Source organism: Schistocerca serialis, chromosome 2, assembly GCF_023864345.2.
Source record: "Schistocerca serialis cubense isolate TAMUIC-IGC-003099 chromosome 2, iqSchSeri2.2, whole genome shotgun sequence".
In the NCBI taxonomy this organism is placed as follows: Eukaryota; Metazoa; Arthropoda; class Insecta; order Orthoptera; family Acrididae; genus Schistocerca; species Schistocerca serialis.
In genome coordinates, this window is record NC_064639.1 from 608,813,626 (window position 1) to 608,834,026 (window position 20,401).

Below are 20,401 nucleotides of genomic sequence, written 5' to 3' on the forward strand. Positions count from 1 at the left end.
AAATCAGTACTGTAGGGCAGGTGCTTGAGTGACTCCCAAGTGAGTTGGCATAACTTCTGCATTACAACATTTGTGATATGGGGACGTGAGTTATCATGAAGTAGCAGCAATTTTCTCAGACATTTTGCTTAAGTGAACACCATAATTTCTCCTCCTCCTCCTCCTCCTCTTCCCCTCCTCCTTCTCCTCCTCCTCCTCCTCCTCCTCCTCCCTTTCCCTCACCACCCACATGTAATCACCCTCCTCCTCCCTCCTTCCTCATCCCCCTCGCAACCCATGTGTACCTACCCTTTTTTTCTACCTGTAATTATTATGTGACAAATTTCAGAAGAAGTTTTTAGTAATTTTGTAACTAAGCAAAACAAAGTTATACCCAGTTCCTCTCTAGTATGCTAACATTTCACCTTATGAATTCTTCCTTTTGTGTATTAAGACAACGTGACTCCACATCTCTTGGCAATATCTGTGACCATGTTGTCAAGGCGACCATTACTGTGTGATGTACCACATTGTCTAATATATCTGAACACACACACAAAAATATACTCACCAAGTGGCAGCAGGAGGAAACATATATAAAGGTTAAACAAATGTGCTAGCTTTTGTAACCAGTGGCTCTTTCTTCTGGCAGAAGGAATAAAGGGGAAGGAAGTGGGATGAAGGAAATGGACTGGTGAGACTAAGGAAATGGGGAGAGTTTATAAAAGTCAACAAGAGCCCCATGTCAAGATGACTTGCTGGGCAGTATGAAAAAGAAAGACTCATTTTTGCAGGGTGCACCAGATGAGATTTAAAAACCTGAGAGCCTGAACGTGGAAGATAGAATTGTAAGTATGGCAGAGATTACTGACAAAACATTGCACAAGAGTTAACAAGAGCGGAAAGCTTAGTGCGTTCTATGTGGTAGATGTGGGCTTGAAGGGGGAATACAGACAGGTCGGAAAATAAAAGATATAGATATAGAAAAATAAAAGAAAATGAAGAAAGGAATAGTTACTAAGAAGAAATGCTGAGACCAAGAAAATTAAAAAAGATAATTAATATAAATTAAGGCCAGGAGTGTGGCAAGAACCAAAGACATGCTTCTGCACTTTATAGTGTGCATATGTGAGCTCCCACATTCTGTGCTTACGTACTATAAAAACTGAGATCCCACATTCTGTTTCTTGAAACTTGCTTATCCCTGGGAGTTACCTACCAAAGCTTAGCACTGAAAGTCACTGTTTACAGTTTAAAATACAGCAGTCTCTTGTACTTACCCAGGTAAATGGTGACCTACATGCTTCATCTGCCAATTTCGACTCTAACTGTTCACCATGTGTCCTTGGATGGTATCATTTGCCAAGCTAACTGCAAACCGTAACAACAGACCAGACTTTATCTCAAAACGCTATTCTGCATTGTCCTAAACTGTCTCAACAGTTGTGTTTCCCTACCTGTCCCTCCCAGCTCCCTAAACAGTCACACTATCAACCACCACTCCTCTCCCACAAACCGAGCTTGCCCAGTCTTCTTAACATGCCCCAGCCGTCACCACTGCCTGATAACTCATGATCACAAGAACCATTCACAATAGTGCAGTATTCTCAACCTCTCATCTAAGGCTCTTCCCTCCTGAATTATCTGTATTATTGAAGGTTCATTCTTGCAGCACTAAACCTGCATTTAACTATGCTGCTTTGGTGAAGGAACTACTTTCCTTCAGGTGTAATGTGGGCTAGAAATATCACTCTGCAACTCAGTTCCAAAACCTTTGCAACAGCAGACCTGACATTGAACCCTGCCTTGAACAGTCCTGACCATGATCCCATCTTGATCCACCACCACCATCTCAAAATCCCTCCTCATAAGTCTTCCTAAAATTCAACATTGCTTCACAATCCTTTCTCGGGTCCCTACAACATTACCCTAAACTGTCCTCTGCAAAACTCCAGGCTGTTTGTTCCCTAAAAATTGATGACTGCATCATTATCCTCCTAGCAAACAAGGGACCTACTGCTGTGGTATTTGAGGGACAGGAGTATGTAAACGAGGGTCTCTGCCAGCTGTCTGACACCTCTACATACAGTATCTGCCATCAGGATCCCATTCATGTGATGCAAACTGACTTACAGGCCCTCCTTATAGCCACCGGCCCCTCACAAGGACTAACACCTCAATCCACAGAACGTATGATCCAACCCAAATGATGCACTCCCCCCTTCTATCTTCTTTCTAAGATTCACGATCCCAATCACACTGGCCGTCCCATAGTTGCTGGCTTCAAAGCACCCACCAAATGTATTTCTGCCTTAAATGATCAACACCTGCAACCTACAGTACAAAGACTCCTCTCCCTTATTAAACACACCAACTATTTCCTAGATCATCTGAAATCTGTGCCTGTTCCAATCCCAACAAACACCTAGCTTATCACCATTGATGCCATCTCTCTCTGTATCAAATCCCCCAAGTACATGGTCTGTCTGCTACGGAACTTAACCTCAACCAGTGCCCACCTTATTAAAAATGTATGATGTCCTTCCTGTTCACTTTAATTAACTTTATACTTACCAACAACTACTTCACTTCTGAGCAGCAGACATACAAACAGATCAGGGACATGGCAATGGGAACCAAGATGTCTATTTCTAAGCCTTCAGGCCTGGGTTTGGTTTAGAGACACTGATGACATCTTTCCGATATGCAGTCATGGTGAAGGAGATCTATTAAAAATTGCTTGGGACCTTTTAATACATTCTCACAGTTAAATTTCCCATGCCACTATCCTTGACATTGACCTCATCCTCCCTGAGGATCAGTTACATACTTCCATTCACATTAAACTGGCTAACAATCAGTGGTATTTACATTTTGACAATTTCCATCCTTTCCATGTCAGAGAATTCCTCCTGTACAGCCTTGGCAGTTGAGACAAATGTTCAGGTGTGGCTTCTTCACAGCAATAAACCACCATTTTCACCTCAGCCTTCACTGGATCTAATTACCTCACCATCATAGCTCAAAAGCAGATTTCCCTGGCCATCACATCCAATCCTGATCCCTCCAAAAAACAACTTGAGGGTACATTTCTTGTTACTCAGTATTATCCTGGTCTTGCATGTATTAATCAGCTACTTTGACAAGTCTCTGACTTCCTAAAAACATGTTCTGGAAAGAGGTCCATTCAGTCTTACATTTTGCCCACTGTACCTAGAATAGCTTTTAGTCACCCAGCCCCCTCCCCCAACCTCAGCAGTATCCTGGTCAGACCCTGTGCCCCTTCTGAACCCACTTTCCTACCCTTTGCCTCCTACCTCTGTGAACATACCCACTGTAAGATCTGACCTATGCACCTTATTACCACTGCCTGTACCAGCCCTATAACTGGCAAAACATATACCCTCAAAGGGAGAGCCACATGTGAAATTACACATATCTTGTACCAGCTGTTATGTACATCCTGTTCAGCTTCCTATATTGATATGACTACAACCAAGTTACCAGTTAGGATGAATAGGCACAGACAAGGGGCGTATTCTGGCAGTACACAATACTATTGCAGAGCATGCCCTACAACATGACAATCATGAGCTCAGTGCCTTTTTCACCACACATGCCAGCTTGTTTCTTTTCCTAGAAACCTTTTTCTCAGAACTCCACAGGTGAGAACTGGTGTTTCAACATGTCCTTGGTTCTCATCAACCATTTGGCATTAATTAATGTTAATTATTTTCTCTAATTTTCTTGGTCTCAGTGTTTCTTCTCAGTAACTATTCCTGTCTTCATTCCCTTTTAGTTTTCTATATCTTTCATTTTCTGGACTGTCTATATCCTTCCTCCCCCCCACCCCCCCTTTCATCTGCTGCATATACACTAAGATTTCTGCTCTTATTAACTCTTGCATGATTTTTTGTAAGTAATATCTGTCCTGTCTATTATTCTACCTTCCGCCTTCAAGCTCTCAGGTTTTCAAATCTCATTTGATGTGTCACCAACAATCGGTGTTTCCTTGTCATCCTGTCCAGTTAAGTGTCCCCTTACTTGGGGTTCTGGGTGACTTTTCTGAAATCTCCCCATTTCCTAAACCTTGCCAGTCATTTTCCTTCATCCTTCTTTCTTCCCCCTTAACCATTCTCCTAGAAGAAGGAGCCAATCGCTCCAAAACCTATACGTTTCTTTAATCTTAATATGTTATTCCTCCTACTGCCACTTGGTGACTAGATTTTTTTTAATCTGTCAGATTATATTTTCAAAAATTTATTATTTTCATTGGTATACTACAGTGTATGCCTCTTTGACACTCATGGAATATTTAAACTATTAGTAATAAAATTAAATGAAACTCTCTAGTTCTTTGGTATAGTACCCATTGTTACAAGCTGAATACTGATGAAACACTGGGAATTTGTTCCCACATATGGCCTGGTTCCTGTGCACCATTAATTAAGACAGTTACTCTTATAATTTCTTTTATAATCAGTTGTGGTCTCATTCAGATAGAAGTCTTACTGTAACTGTTCTTAACATATTGTATAATGAAAATCTTTCATTACAGCCTCTGAACATCAACATGATTATAATCTCCATGGCCATCCATTTATGATTGATGCTGGTCATTCAATTGGAAATGACAAATACAAAAAGAAACAACAAGAAAATTGTAACGCTACCAGTGAAGAGGACGGAGAACATTTCTTTTCTGCCAGTGAATGGTAATTTGTAGTATAGAGAACACTTTGTTAGCACTTTTAAAGCTAATAGATTAACATTGCTCGACAGCTGTACTGTTTAATTATCACCAATGCAGAATGACAGTTCTCTTACTTATGAAGTAGTAGCATATTCTGCTAAAAACGATAATCTCATTAAAATTTAAAATGTCATAAGAAATAAGGATGAATTATGGAAGTTCAAATGAAAAAATTATTCAAGGAAAGTAAGAGAGCAAAACACTGATTTGGTGTTCATTGTGCAGTCAGTATATGATTAGAGGCATCATTTACAGTGAGTGTAGACCCGTCCACATTGATGGTTTGATGACAGTTGTTGTGGTTTGGACTGTTGGCCATACAGTGAGTTTTGTAGTGGAGCCGGAGACTGCAACAAAAATGTTTTTAGCAGCATGGATTTTTTTATGGTAATGCATCATTTTTTTTAGAAAATTGCAACATATTGTGATCATAAACACCATATTAAATGTAAAAGACTAGAATTGTCAAAAGACTGCATGTGTGACATGGAAGATCATGTTTCCATGTCAGTGCCATAGGCTATCTTATGGCTTAGTTTCAATTGTTCAGGGAAATAAACAGCCTTCATTGAAGAGATTTATTTGAAATTCCACCCATTTGTGGCATAGTGTTACTACAGTGATGCATGCGAGTAAGGCATGAGGTCTACACCTACCAGATATGTCCAAATGTTAAACTTACTAGGGCTCTTCCCATTCGATTTGCTAATGGCACACAGGAAGAATTATAGCTTAAGTGTCTATTCATGCTGTATTTATCGAAATATTGTCTTGGTGGGCCTTACAGTATCAATACACAGAGTATTGTGGCATATTCCTCACTTAATGATTGTTCTTGAAACTTTTTAAGTAGGCTTTGGTGGGGTAGTGGATGCGTGTCTTTAAATATCTGCCAGCTCAGATTTTTCAGCAACTCCATATTCTTGTCCCATATGTCAAAAAAATCTCAGACCATTTATTATTATTATTATTATTTATTTTATGGCCTTCATTGGACCACTGTAGTCAAAAATACAAAGTTCTAAACAAGTTGTTACACATGGGTGCAATTTGGTTCGACAATAACTTAATATATTTAGGTAATATAATTATTAGAGGCTATTCTTATATGAAAAGTGTTTTGCTCTTCTGTCTGCCCAATATTTCTTCATTCTTTCAGATATTTTCTTTCTTTCTTCATCCGAGACAACTCTTCCTGTACTCCTTTTATTGATTTTCATTTGTAGTCTGGTTTGCGGGTCTTGCAGTATTCTGGTTTTCTCTGTCTTGTTTTTTAGGTCATCTACTGTAATTTGAAGTTCTTTTATATCTTCCTTAATTTCTGTGATCCATTTAATGTCGCTCTTGCTATTCCACAATTTTTGTATTATTTTTTTACTAATTCTGTTTTCTGGAGTTCTCATCAGATGTCCAAAGAATGAGATGTGTTTCTTCCTGATTGTGCTCATGACTGGTTCTATTTTCTTATATACTGTTTCATTTGATGCTATTCTCAAATGTCCATTTATTTTATACTGTTTATTTATACATGTCCTAATTATTCTTCTTTCTATTTTTAGTATTCTGTCAATTTCTGCTGTATTGGTTGTTTTGAAGATAGTTTCAGCTGCATACGTTATTTCTGGTTGTGTAACTGTTTTATAGTGTTTTAATTTTGCATCTATAGATAGGCTTTTTTTGTTGTATGTAGTTCTGGTAATGTAATTTGCATAGTTCAGTTTTTTTATTCTATTTTGCATTGATGGCTTCTCATTTAGATTGTATGTTATTATTTTGCCTAAATATTTAAATTTATCAACAATTTTGATTTCCTGTTCTCCTATTGTAATTTTGTTTGCAAGTGGTGGATCAGTTAGCATAATCTCCGTTTTTTCAAATGATATTCTAAGGCCTACTTTCTCTGCTATTTCTTGTAGTTATTTCACTTGTTGCCTGGCTTCTTAAACGGTGTTGGCTAGGAGAGCAAGATCATCAGCGAATCCCAAGCAGTTTAAGCTAATATCATCTTTTGCACTTCCAATTCTTATCCTCTTTGGATTGTCCTTGTACCATTCTCTCATTGTGTATTCCAGTGCACAGTTGGAAAGTAATGGTGATAGGCAGTCACCTTGTCTTAAGCCTGTTTTTATGAGGAGTGGTTCCGAAATTTCTCCTCTAAACTTCACTTTTGATTTGGTGTGGGTAGAGTGAGTTGTATTATTTTAATTAGTTTTGGATGGAGTCCTAGATTTCTTAAAATTTTTAATACTGAAGGTCTGTGGAGACAGTCATATGCCTTCTTAAAATCTACAAATGTTATTGCCAGAGGTTTGTTCCGTTTCTTGTAGTATGCCATAATCAATTTTAAACTAATTATCTGGTCTGCACAGCTTGTCCATGGTCTGAAACCTCCCTGATATTCCCCTAACTCCTGTTCTAATTGCTCCTTGATTCTTTCATATAGGATCTTGGATAGAATTTTATATGTGCAATCTAGGAGAGAGATTCCTCTGTAGTTGTCTGGGTTGCTCTTATCTCCCTTTTTGTGTAGTGGGTGGATGATAGCTGTGGTCCAATGTTCGGGAAATTGTTCTGTTACCCAAATTTTTGTTGACTGTGTCACTTGCATATTTCCACATTTCAACAAAAACCTGATCTTCTCCACATGCCTTATAATTTTTTTGTTCTTTAAGAATTTCTTCTACTTCTTGGAAAGTTGGAGGGTCTAGTTTGTTAGGTTTGGTTTTTATTGGGGTATTTGTGTTGATTTGTAAGGGTTCTTTGGGTTCCTCGCAATTCAGAAGTTTGTAAAATGCTTTTGCCATGATTTCTGCATTTTCCTTGTTACTGTGTGTCATTCTTCCATCATCATCTTTCAGTATTAGTGTAGGGGCCTCATATTGTTGTAGTTGTTTCCCAAAGATTTTGTAGTAGTTCCTGGAGTTGGTTTTATGATAATTGCCTTCTATAGACTTTGTAATATCTTTATGAAATTCTCTCTTGATTCTTCTAATATTTTGAGTGAATTTTTTTCTTTCATTTTTTAGGTTGATGGCATTTTCTTCAGTTTTATGTGTTTGAAACTTTAACCATGCTTGGTGTCTATCTTCATGGAATTTGTCACATTCTGATGTCCACCATGCATGTTTCCTTCGTGGGTTCAAATGGCTCTGAGCACTATGGGACTCAACTGCTGAGGTCATTAGTCCCCTAGAACTTAGAACTAGTTAAACCTAACTAACCTAAGGACATCACAAACACCCAGGCCCGAGGCAGGATTCGAACCTGCGACCGTAGCGGTCTTGCGGTTCCAGACTGCAGCGCCTTTAACCGCACGGCCACTTCGGCCGGCCAAAGTCCTTCGTGGGTTCAAGGGAGCTAGATTCTCTGCTTCTTTTTTAAGATTAGGCACTAGTTGTTCTAGATCATCTGTTAATTTGATGGTTTGTGTTATTTGTTGGTACTTATTATTTTTAATTAGCTGATGTGGGTCAAACCTCCTTTTTATTTTATTAGTTTTTCCGGTCCTCTTCTTTAACGGTGTGAATTTGATTTTAATTTTAACCATATAATGGTCTGAGCCTGTGTCTACTCCTCTCAGTACTTTAACATTGTGGATGTCCTTATGAAAATTTTTGTCCATACAGACATGGTCTAGCAGCCACTCACCCTTCCTCCAGTCTGGATGTTTCCATGTTTTAAGTTTACTTGGCTTCCTCTTAAAGTATGTTGATTTAGATATAAGGTTGTGTTCTCTGCAGAGTTCTACAAGTCTTTGACCGTTTATGTTTGTAAATTTATGTGGACTCCATTTTCCAATTATATCTTTAAATTTCCTTTCTTTTCCCAACTGAGCATTGAAATCTCCCAATAAGATTTTTACATTCTTTTTATTTACTCTATTCACAGAAAGAGTTGCAATTCTTGGTGGTACTGCTTGGAAATCCGTTACTGAATCTATTATTTTTATGTTTGCTAAAAGCCCTGTTCCAAACTGGGGACATTGTTTCATTGCCCTCGGTCCTGGTTTCCCATTATAAATTCTGTATCCTTGTGATTCGAATGGGTCCTCTGTGGTGTTTCTCATTTCTTGGATCCCTGTTATTAAAATTTTTTGTTTATTTAGTTCATCTGTGAGCTCCTTGAGTTTTCCGGTCTGAAGTAGTGAGTTTATGTTGTGTGTTGCTATATAATTTATTTGCTCATGTTTAATCTTCTTTTTGTGTTTTAGTGTGCATTTGGATGGTTGCAAATGCTCTGATTCGTTGCTGTCTTCTAGTTGACTACCCACCGAATCCGATGTAGCCTTTTCCTGCCTTTTTGAGCAAGACGGTGGAATTTTTTTCCTAAAAGACCTTTCCATTTTTGACTGTTGAAGGTTGTCAACCTTAGTTGGAGCAAGCTCCGATTTACAACTCTGGTTGTTAACCGCAGAGGGTGTGTTTGGTCTGCGAGAGCTATTTTATTTCACTCAAGTCCGCCAGTAAACCGGTGAGGACTTCCCTATCCGCCACCTGGGACGCGCCACGTAGGAGTATCACCTCTCCTCCTACTATGGCAGCATAGTAGGTCCGTGGCTCAGACCATTTTTGCTGCCATTAATTGTATACATTCCACATGCTCTGGTAGTCCTATTTGGTAAAAGTACACCTTGTTAAACAGCATTCTTGCTCGGGTCGCAGTCTCCTTTGTAATCTGATTGTATTTTCTGAGTATCCTTCCAATGAATCAAATTCTACCATCTGCTTTCCACACAAGTGAGACGATGAAGAAAATTGAACTTACACAGGATTATAAAATGTGTAACACAGCAAATGATGTTTTGTCAAAGAGTTACTTATTAGGTCCTTTGTAGTGATAGCTGTGACCATTATCTTGGATGTTGAACCTTGTTCAAGCACAAATACATGTATGCCATTGTCTGACCCCAGAGATCCATCAATGTCCATTTCACTGTGGACTGACATCGATACATTCCTTTGGGCAGTAAACCCATGAGATGACATGAAGCCAAGTACATCTCCTCCTGTAACAGGCTCATAAGTACAGATAGTGATGTGTCGGTTGGTAACAGATTTTGAATTATTCTGTGCAAGTTGAACAGGTGTGTGAGAGAATTTCTTCAATATTTAAAATAAATGAACATAAATCATATACTATGGGTACACCACACTGCAGGTCGTCAGAGTATCTGTAAAATTGGTTGAGCACAGCAAGTTCAGTGAGATGAAGGTTCTGTGGAAAATTAATTATGTAGAATTTCAGCAAAGGCATTGATAATGTTAAGTGCATATTTTTTATTAGAGTATCTACAAAGAAAATAGTAACCCAAACTGAAATTATTACAAAAGAAAAGGTAGACAACACATCAGCTTATCTGGTAGCAGCAATCTGATGAAAGCATACAACAGTTATATTGCTCACTGCCCTTTTGGGATCTAATAACCCTTCATCTTATGAGGGAAAAATGCAAAGAACTAGAATTTATGAGAGTACAATGAAAAGTGTATTACAGCACCGAGTTAAGGAGACATGGCAGTGCAAGCTGCCTTCCTAGATTTTGGACATTAACAAGTTATTCTGACTAATCTTTGTAAATTCCTTTCCGTGTGAAATCCATTTTCTCTTTGAACTCATCAAAAGATTATCAAATTTTAAAACTTCTATAACTTTAATTGGATAATACACTATAACATTGTTTGATTACTGCATAGTTTTTCTTTGTTGTTTTGATTATTTTGATACTGTCACAGAAACAGTTAATTTGCTCCGAGACAGGGTTTAGGGAAGGGAACTGTGGCACTGGTGAGAAGATTGCCCAGACTTTCTCAAATACAATCTGGGGAAACCATATAAAACTTAACATAATAGTCAGATAACAATTTGAACCCCTTACTTTTCAAATAGGAATCTAAACTTGCCCATAGTGTCACATCACTAATTAATTTAAAGCACTCTTGAGGAGAATCATTCTTCTAAATTGAAGTATATAAAAATCTAAATTGCACATAGATTCACCATGAAATTCTCAAGATATGTGAACCAAATGCAGTGTCACATCCAGCCTTAGTGAAATGGTCCCAACAATTTGACGCACACCTCACAAACATAGGTGATGCTGACTGAGAAGACTACATCTTGCACCATGCAATTTGCTTCTTTTCAGCAAGATAAAAGAAGAACTGGCACAAAAGAGATTTTCCACAAATGTTCACACAGTGGTTCTCAAAATACTCCATGACCAAGGAGAGGATTTCTGTCATTGAGGAACTGAGTGACTGGTAAAATGATCGGATTGTTGTGTACAGAGAGTTGATGAGTATGATGAAAAAGAGACATGGTCCTCATAGTTATATGATAACTTTTTGATAAACACCATTTGAAAATAACATTGTGCAACTTTGAAACAAGTAACTATGTGGTGACTGTAAGAATGAAGTGTATTAATACTGCAAACCAGAAAATTTCTTTGGTAGCTTATTGGACTGTGGGATAGAGTTTTCCAATTTTAGGTGTTTAAGAGGTGGTAAAGCTCATACCACAGATTTTCTATGCTCATTTGACTGAACTGGAGAATCACCTACCCTTTCAAAGGCAGAGCTACCTGTGGAACCAGTCAAGTTATGTACCAGCTAAGCTGCAACCACTTTGCTGCATTCTACATGGGCGTGACAAACAACAAGCTGTCTGTCCGCATGAATGGCCACTGACAAACTGTGGCCAAGAAACAGCTGGACCGACCTGCTGCTGAGCATGCCATCCAGCACAACTTTCTTCATTTCAGCGACTACTTTAAAACCTGTGCCATCTGGATCCTTCCGACAAAAACCAGTTTTTCTGAATTGCAAACGTGAGACCCCTCCCTGCAGTATATCGTAAATTCCTGTAACTGTTCTACCCACAGCCTTTGTTAGTCATCGTCTTTACCCATCTACCTCCTTCCCTGTTGCCATTCCAGGACAACACAGTCCTCTATTCCACCAACACACCCTGTCTTTTCACTTTTCTCCTTGTCTGTTACCCCTCCCCATTGGCCTCTGTCTAACCTCCCAACTGCACCTAGCTGCACTATCCTCTCTCCACCTCCTCCCTGTATGCTCCCACAAGTAGAACTTCACCACCCCCACTCCTACTCTGCTAACCCTCCCCCTCCCCACCCCAGCCACCTCCTTACATCCACCACCCGGTTGCCCCCCCATCATGCGCTACTGCTCACAGTCTGGCTTCAGCAGCCAGAGACTGTGTTCATGTTCGTGTGAGTTGCATTTGTGTGTGTGTGTGTGTGTGTGTGTTTTGTCTATTTTTGATAATGGCCTTGTTAGCCTAAAGCTCACTTTCTGACAGTCTTTTTCTTGTACCTATCTGCTATTCAGTGCCTCCACTTTATGGTGAGTAGCAACTATCTTTTCATAATATTCATTTTTTTATTCGTTATTTAACATATGCCTGCATTACCCCTATTTCATTTCGCGTTTACAGCCCTGTATTTTCCTGACTAGAAGTTCTGTTCCTCCTGCCACCAAACTTCCCTAACTCCCACTGTATCTAACTTTAACCTATTCATTTCCCTTTTTAAATTTTCTAACCTACCTGCCAGAGTAAGGGATCAGACATTCCATGCCCCAATCCGTAGAACGCCAGTTTTGTTTCTCCTGGTAGCGACATCCTCCTGAGTAGTTACCACCAGGTGATCCAAATGTGGGACTATTTTACCTCTGCAATATTTAACCCAAGAAGATGCCATCATCATTTAACCATACAGTGGAGCTGTAGGCCATTGGGAAAAATTACACTCTGTAGTCTCCCCTTGCTTTCAGCCATTCGTAGTATCAGCACAGAAAGGCCATCTAGTTTATGTTACAAAGCCAGATCACTCAATCATCCAGACTGTTGCCCCTGCAATTACTGAAAAGGTGGCTGCCTTTCTTCAGGAACCACACATTTGTCTGGCCTCTCAATAGACACCCCATCATTGTGGTTGCACCTATGGTATGGCTATCTGTATCACTGAGGTGCACTAGCTTCCTGGCAAGGTCTGTGGTTCATGGGGGGGGGGGGGGCTGTCACACTTCATTTTAGAATATCAATAACCCCCCAGCATGAAGCATGGACCTTGCCGTTGCTGGGGAGGCTTGCGTGCCTCAGTGATACAGATAGCCGTACCGTAGGTGCAACCACAATGGAGGGGTATCTGTTGAGAGGCCAGACAAATGTGTGGTTCCTGAAGAGGGGCAGCAGCCTTTTCAGTAGTTGCAGGGGCAACAGTCTGGATGATTGACTGATCTGGCCTTGTAACACTAACCAAAACGGCCTTGCTGTGCTGGAACTGCGAATGGCTGAAAGCAAGGAGAAACTACAGCCATAATTTTTTCCGAGGGCATGCAGCTTTACAGTATGGTTAAATGATGATGGTGTCCTCTTGGGTAAAATATTCCAGAGGTGAAACAGTCCCCCATTCAGATCTCCGGGTGGGGACTACTCAGGAGGACGTTGTTATCAGGAGAAAGAAAACAGGCGTTCTACAGATCGGAGCATGGAATGTCAGATCCCTTAATCGGGCAGGTAGGTTAGAAAAATTCAAAAGGGAAATGGGTAGGTTAAAGTTAGATATAGTGGGAATTAGTGAAGTTCGGTGGCAGGAGGAATAAGACTTCCGGTCAGGTGAATACAGGGTTATAAATACAAAACCAAATAGGGGCAATGCACGAGTAGGTTTAATAATTAATAGGAAAATAGGAATGCAAGTAAGCTACTACAAACAGCATAGTGAACACATTATTGTGGCCAAGATAGATATGAAGCCCATGCATACCACAGTAGTACAAGGTTATATGCCAACTAGCTCTGCAGTATGACGAAGAGATTGATGAAATGTATGAAGAGATACCCCCATGAACCATGGACCTTGCCGTTGGTGGGGAGGCTTGCGTGCCTCAGCGATACAGATAGCCGTACCGTAGGTGCAACCACAATGGAGGGGTATCTGTTGAGAGGCCAGACAAACATGTGGTTCCTGAAGAGGGGCAGCAGCCTTTTCAGTAGTTGCAAGGGCAACAGTCTGGATGATTGACTGATCTGGCCTTGTAACAATAACCAAAACGGCCTTGCTGTGCTGGTACTGCGAACGGCTGAAAGCAAGGGGAAACTACAGCCGTAATTTTTCCCGAGGGCATGCAGCTTTACTGTATGATTAAATGATGATGGCGTCCTCTTGGGTAAAATATTCCGGAGGTAAAATAGTCCCCCATTCGGATCTCCGGGTGGGGACTACTCAAGAGGATGTCGTTATCAGGAGAAAGAAAACTGGCATTCTATGGATCAGAGCGTGGAATGTCAGATTCCTTAATCGGGCAGGTAGGTTAGAAAATTTAAAAAGGGAAATGGATAGGTTGAAGTTAGATATAGTGGGAATTAGTGAAGTTCAGTGGCAGGAGGAACAAGACTTCTGGTCAGGTGACTACAGGGTTATAAATACAAAATCAAATAGGGGTAATGCAGGAGTAGGTTTAATAATGAATAGGAAAATAGGAATGTGGGTAAGCTACTACAAACAGCATAGTGAACGTATTATAGTGGCGAAGATAGACACGAAGCCCATGCCCACTACACTAGTACAAGTTTATATGCCAACTAGCTCTGCAGATGACGAAGAAATAAAAGAAATGTATGATGAGATAAAAGAAATTATTCAGGTAGTGAAGGGAGGCGAAAATTTAATAGTCATGGGTACTGGAATTCGACAGTAGGAAAAGGGAGAGAAGGAAACATAGTAGGTGAATATGGACTGGGGCTAAGAAATGAAAGAGGAAGCCATCTGGTAGAATTTTGCACAGAGCACAACTTAATCATAGCTAACACTTAGTTTAAGAATCATAAACAAAGGTTGTATACATGGAAGAATCCTGGAGATACTAAAAGGTATCATAAATATTATATAATGGCAAGACAGAGATTTAGGAACCAGGTTTTAAATTGTAAGACATTTCCAGGGGCAGATGTGGACTCTGACCACAATCTATTGGTTAGGAACTGTAGATTAAAACTGAAGAAACTGCAAAAAGGTGGGAATTTAAGGAGATGGGACCTGGATAAACTGAAAGAACCAGAGGTTGTACAGAGTTTCAGGGAGAGTATAAGGGAACAATTGACAGGAATGGGGGAAAGAAATACAGTAGAAGAAGAATGGGTGGCTTTGAGGGATGAAGTAGCGATGGCAGCAGAGGATCAAATAGGTAAAAAGACGAGGGCTAGTAGAAATCCTTGGGTAACAGAAGAAATATTGATTTTAATTGATGAAAGGAGAAAATATAAAAATGCAGTAAATGAAGCAGGCAAAAAGGAATAGAAACGTCTCAAAAATGAGATCGACAGGAAGTGCAAAATGGCTAAGCAGGGATGGCTAGAGGACAAATGTAAGAATGTAGAGGCCTATCTCACTAGGGGTAAGATAGATACTGCCTACAGGAAAATTAAAGACACCTTTGGAGATAAGAGAACGACTTGTATGAATATCAAGAGCTCAGATGGAAACCCAGTTCTAAGCAAAGAAGGGAAAGCAGAAAGTTGGAAGGAGTATATAGAGGGTCTATACAAGGGCGATGTACTTGAGGACAATATTATGGAAATGGAAGAGGATGTAGCTGAAGATGAAATGGGAGATATGATACTGCGTGAAGAGTTTGACAGAGCACTGAAAGACCTGAGTCGAAACAAGGCCCCCAGAGTAGACAACATTCCATTGGAACTACTGACGGCCTTGGGAGAGCCAGTCCTGACAAAACTCTACCATCTGGTGAGCAAGATGTATGAAACAGGCGAAATACCCTCAGACTTTAAGAAGAATATAATAATTCCAATCCCAAAGAAAGCAGGTGTTGACAGATGTGAAAATTTCCGAACTATCAGTTTAATAAGTCACAGCTGCAAAATACTAACACGAATTCTTTAAAAACGAATGTAAAAACTAGTAGAAGCCAACCTCAGGGGAGATCAGTTTGGATTCCATAGAAATATTGGAACACGTGAGGCAATACTGACCTTACGATTTATCTTAGAAGAAAGATTAAGTAAAGGCAAACCTACATTTCTAGCATTTGTAGACTTAGAGAAGGCTTTTGACAATGTTGACTGGAATACTCTCTTTCAAATTCTAAAGGTGGCAGGGGTAAAATACAGGGAGCGAAAGGCTATTTACAATTTGTACAGAAACCAGATGGCAGTTATAAAAGTCGAGGGACATGAAAGGGAAGCAGTGGTTGGGAAGGGAGTAAGACAGGGTTGTAGCCTCTCCCCGATGTTGTTCAATCTGTATATTGAGCAAGCAGTAAAGGAAACAAAAGAAAATTTCGGAGTAGGTATTAAAATTCATGGAGAAGAAATAAAAACTTTGAGGTTCGCCGATGACATTGTAATTCTGTCAGAGACAGCAAAGGACTTGGAGGAGCAGTTGAATGGAATGGACAGTGTCTTGAAAGGAGGATATAAGATGAACATCAACAAAAGCAAAACAAGGATAATGGAATGTAGTCGAATTAAGTCAGGTGATGCTGAGGGAATTAGATTAGGAAATGAGACACTTAAAGTAGTAAAGGAGGTTTGCTATTTGGGGAGCAAAATAACTGATGATGGTCGAAGTAGAGAGGATATAAAATGTGGCTGGCAATGGCAAGGAAAGCGTTTCTGAAGAAGAGAAATTTGTTAACATCCAGTATTGATTTAAGTGTCAGGAAGTCATTTCTGAAAGTATTCGTATGGAGTGTAGCCATGTATGGAAGTGAAACATGGACGATAAATAGTTTGGACAAGAAGAGAATAGAAGCTTTCGAAATGTGGTGCTACAGAAGAATGCTGAAGATTAGATGGGTAGATCACATAACTAATGAAGAAGTATTGAATAGGATTGGGGAGAAGAGAAATTTGTGGCACAACTTGACCAGAAGAAGGGATCGGTTGGTAGGACATGTTCTGAGGCATCAAGGGATCACCAATTTAGTATTGGAGGGCAGCGTGGAGGGTCAAAATCGTAGAGGGAGACCAAGAGATGAATACACTAAGCAGATTCAGAAGGATGTAGGTTGCAGTAGGTACTGGGAGATGAAGCAGCTTGTACAGGATAGAATAGCATGGAGAGCTGCATCAAACCAGTCTCAGGACTGAAGACCACAACAACAACAACATGATGAGATAAAAGAAATTATTCAGATAGTGAAGGGAGATGAAAATTTAATAGTCATGGGTGACTGGAACTCGATAGTAGGAAAAGGAAGAGAAGGAAATGTAGTAGGTGAATGTGGAATGGGAGTAAGGAATGAAAGAGGAAGCCACCTGATAGAATTTTGCACACAGCATAACTTAATCATAGCTAACACTTGGTTCAAGAATTATAAAAGAAGGTTGTATACGTGGAAGAAGCCTGGAGGTACTGGAAGGTCTCAGATAGATTATATAATGGTAAGACAGAGATCCAGGAACAAGGTTTTAAATTGTAAGACATTTCCAGGGGCAGATGTGGACTCTGACCACAATCTATTGGTTATGAACTGTAGATTAAAACTGAAGAAACTGCAAAAAGGTGGAAATTTGAGGAGACGGGACCTGGATAAACTGAAAGAACCAAAAGCTCTAGAGAGCTACAGTGACAGCATTAGTGAACGATTGACAAGAATGGGGGGAAAAAGTACAGTAGAAGAAGAATGGGTAGCTTTGAGAGCTGAAATAGTGAAGGTAGCGGAGGATCAAATATGTAAAAAGACGAGGGCTGATAGAAATCCTTGGGTAACAGAAGAGATATTGAACTTAATTGATGAAAGGAGAAAATGTAAAAATGCAGTAAATGAAGCAGGCAAAAAGGAATACAAACGTCTCAAAAATGAGATCGACAGGAAGTGCAAAATGGCTAAGCAGGGATGACTAGAGGACAAATGTAAGGATGTAGAGGTGCATATCACTAGGGGTAAGATAGATACCGCCTACAGGAAAATTAAAGAGACCTTTGGTGAAAAGAGAACCATTTGCATGAATATCAAGAGCTTGGATGAAAACCCAGTTCTAACCAAAGAAGGGAAAGCAGAAAGGGAAAGGTGGAAGAAGTATATAGAGGGTCTATACAAGGGCAATGTTCTTGAGGACAATATTATCAAAATTGAAGAGAATGTAGATGAAGATGAAATAGGAGATACGATACTGCAAGAAGAGTTTGACAGAGCACTGAAAGACCTAAGTTGAAACAGGGCCCCAGGAGTAGACAACATTCCACTAGAACTACTGACAGCCTTGGGAGAGCCAGGCCTAAGAAAACTCTACCATCTAGTGAGCAAGATGTATGAGACAGGCGAAATACCCTCAGACTTCAAGAAAAATATAATAATGCCAATCCCAAAGAAAGCAGGTGGTGACAGGTGTGAAAATTACTGAACTATCAGTATAATAAGCCACAGCTGCAAAATACTGTCACGAATTCTTTACAAACGAACGGAAAAACTGGTAGAAGCTGACCTCAGGGAAGATCAATTTGGATTCCGGAGAAATGTTGGAACACGTGAGGAAATACTGACCCTATGACTTATCTTAGAAAATAGATTAATAGATTAAGGAAAGGCAAACCTACATTTCTAGCATTTGTAGACTTAGAGAAAGCTTTTGACAATGTTGACTGGAATACTCTCTTTCAAATTCTGAAGCTGGCAGGGGTAAAATACAGGGAGCAAAAGGTTATTTACAATTTGTATAGAAACCAGATGGCAGTTATAAGAGTCGAGGGGCATGAAAGCGTAGCAGTGGTTGGGAAGGGAGTGAGACAGGGTTGTAGCCTCTCCCCGATGTTATTCAATCTGTATATTGAGCAAGCAGTAAAGGAAAAACAAAAATTCAGAGTAGGAATTAAAATCCATGTAGAAGAAATAAAAACTTTGAGGTTCACCAATGATGTAATTCTGTCAGAGACAGCAAAGGACTTGGAAGAGCAGCTGAACAGAATGGACAGTGTCTTGAAAGGAGGATATAAGATGAACATCAACAAAAGCAAAACGAGGATAATGGAATGTAGTCAAATTAAATCGGGTGATGTTGCGGGAATTATATTAGGAAATGGGACGCTTAAAGTAGTAAATGAGTTTTGCTATCTGGGGAGCAAAATAACTGATGATGGTCAAAGTAGAGAGGATATAAAATGTAGAGTGGCAATGGCAAGGAAAGCGTTTCTGAAGAAGAGAAATTTGTTAACATCGAGTATAGATTTAAGTGTCAGGAAGTCATTTCTGAAAGTATTCGTATGGAGTGTAGCCATGTATGGAAGTGAAATATGGACGATAAATAGTTTGGACAAGAAGAGAATAGAAGCTTTTGAAATGGGGTGCTACAGAAGAATGCTGAAGATTAGATGGGTAGATCACATAACTAATGAGGAGGTATTGAATAGAATTGGAGAGAAGAGAAGTTTGTGGCACAACTTGACTAGAAGAAGGGATCAGTTGGTAGGGCATATTCTGAGGCATCAAGGGATCACCAATTTAGTATTGGAGGGCAGTGTGGAGGGTAAAAATCGTAGAGGGAGACCAAGAGATGAATACACTAAAAAGATTCAGAAGGATGTAGATTGCAGTAGGTACTGGGAGATGAATAAGCTTGCACAGGATAGAGTAGCATGGAGAGCTGCATCAGACCAGTCTCTGGACTGAAGACCACAACAACAACAACAACAACAATAAACTTGTGTTAAATTTGCAGCTCAAAACACAAAATTGTCTTCACATCCTCTTCCTGTCACTACTGATTTCATTTAATTGGGTTGTATAAATGCCAGAGTAATTTACTATGTAAATACTATATAAATACTTTTCAGTAGGCAAAATGTAAAACATGCATACTTTAAAAAAATATATGTGTAATGTTTAGCTCACCATTGTATTTCATACATTTTTTTACCTCAAATTATGGAAATAATGTATCTCTTCATTGTTTTCCTGATATCACCTTAACAGTTCAAACTAGTACAAAAAGAATAAAATTATTAAATTGTCGGCTAGTCATATTAATATTTTTCTGTTTCCTGTATGCAGCCAACAGCATCTACACCTCACTTCTAAGAACTGTCACACAGATGCAATGTGTCATTCCTCCCCATCAACTGAGTTGGTGATGTCCAAATCACACTTCAATAAGAGATGTACTTACACTGACGTCCATGTTCAGGTTGAACTTCTACCATTGCAACAAATGCCTGTGGATAAATGACTGCATGGCCTAGCAGATTTGTGATGGCTGTCAATCAGTGGACGATTGTATGAGAAAGTAGGATTTCTTGGCAAATTTCTTTGATGTAATTTTCTTGGGTTGCAACAACACAACTCTGCAGATAATCTGAGAAAATTTCATCAATGGATGATTAATTTATATCCTCTGAAGATGAAACACTAGGAAGCAAAACGGCACAACAATTAATTGTACACATCTGACAGTGAGTGAAAATAAAAACATGTAGTGTCTGCTGAAACTTTTGTGGTTAAAAATACTAGTTCTGTGAAATACAAAGGTCACAGTAGTGTGCCCCCATGTGTACGAGAACATGAGAAATGACATTGGTAAACTATATAGAAGTAAAGTTTTTGCATTAACAAGAGTGTCTGAGCCACCTGGATCATTGCATGTTATATTCATTTCACAGGTATTCTGTACTAGAAATTTTGTAATTTT

At 39.5% G+C, this 20,401-nt stretch overlaps 1 protein-coding gene across 1 annotated transcript in view; it reads left to right on the forward strand.

Annotated features, from left to right (window-relative positions):
* LOC126456274 (G-protein coupled receptor GRL101-like) overlaps positions 1-19,976 on the forward strand; it is a 490,877-nt gene extending 470,901 nt beyond the window's left edge. The window contains exons 27-28 of the mRNA XM_050092026.1: positions 4,538-4,694; positions 19,768-19,976. Coding sequence (XP_049947983.1) covers positions 4,538-4,694; positions 19,768-19,942 — 332 coding nt within the window. The 3' untranslated portion in view covers positions 19,943-19,976. The remainder of the gene's footprint in view (positions 1-4,537; positions 4,695-19,767) is intronic.
* The last annotated feature ends 425 nt before the right edge of the window (positions 19,977-20,401 follow it).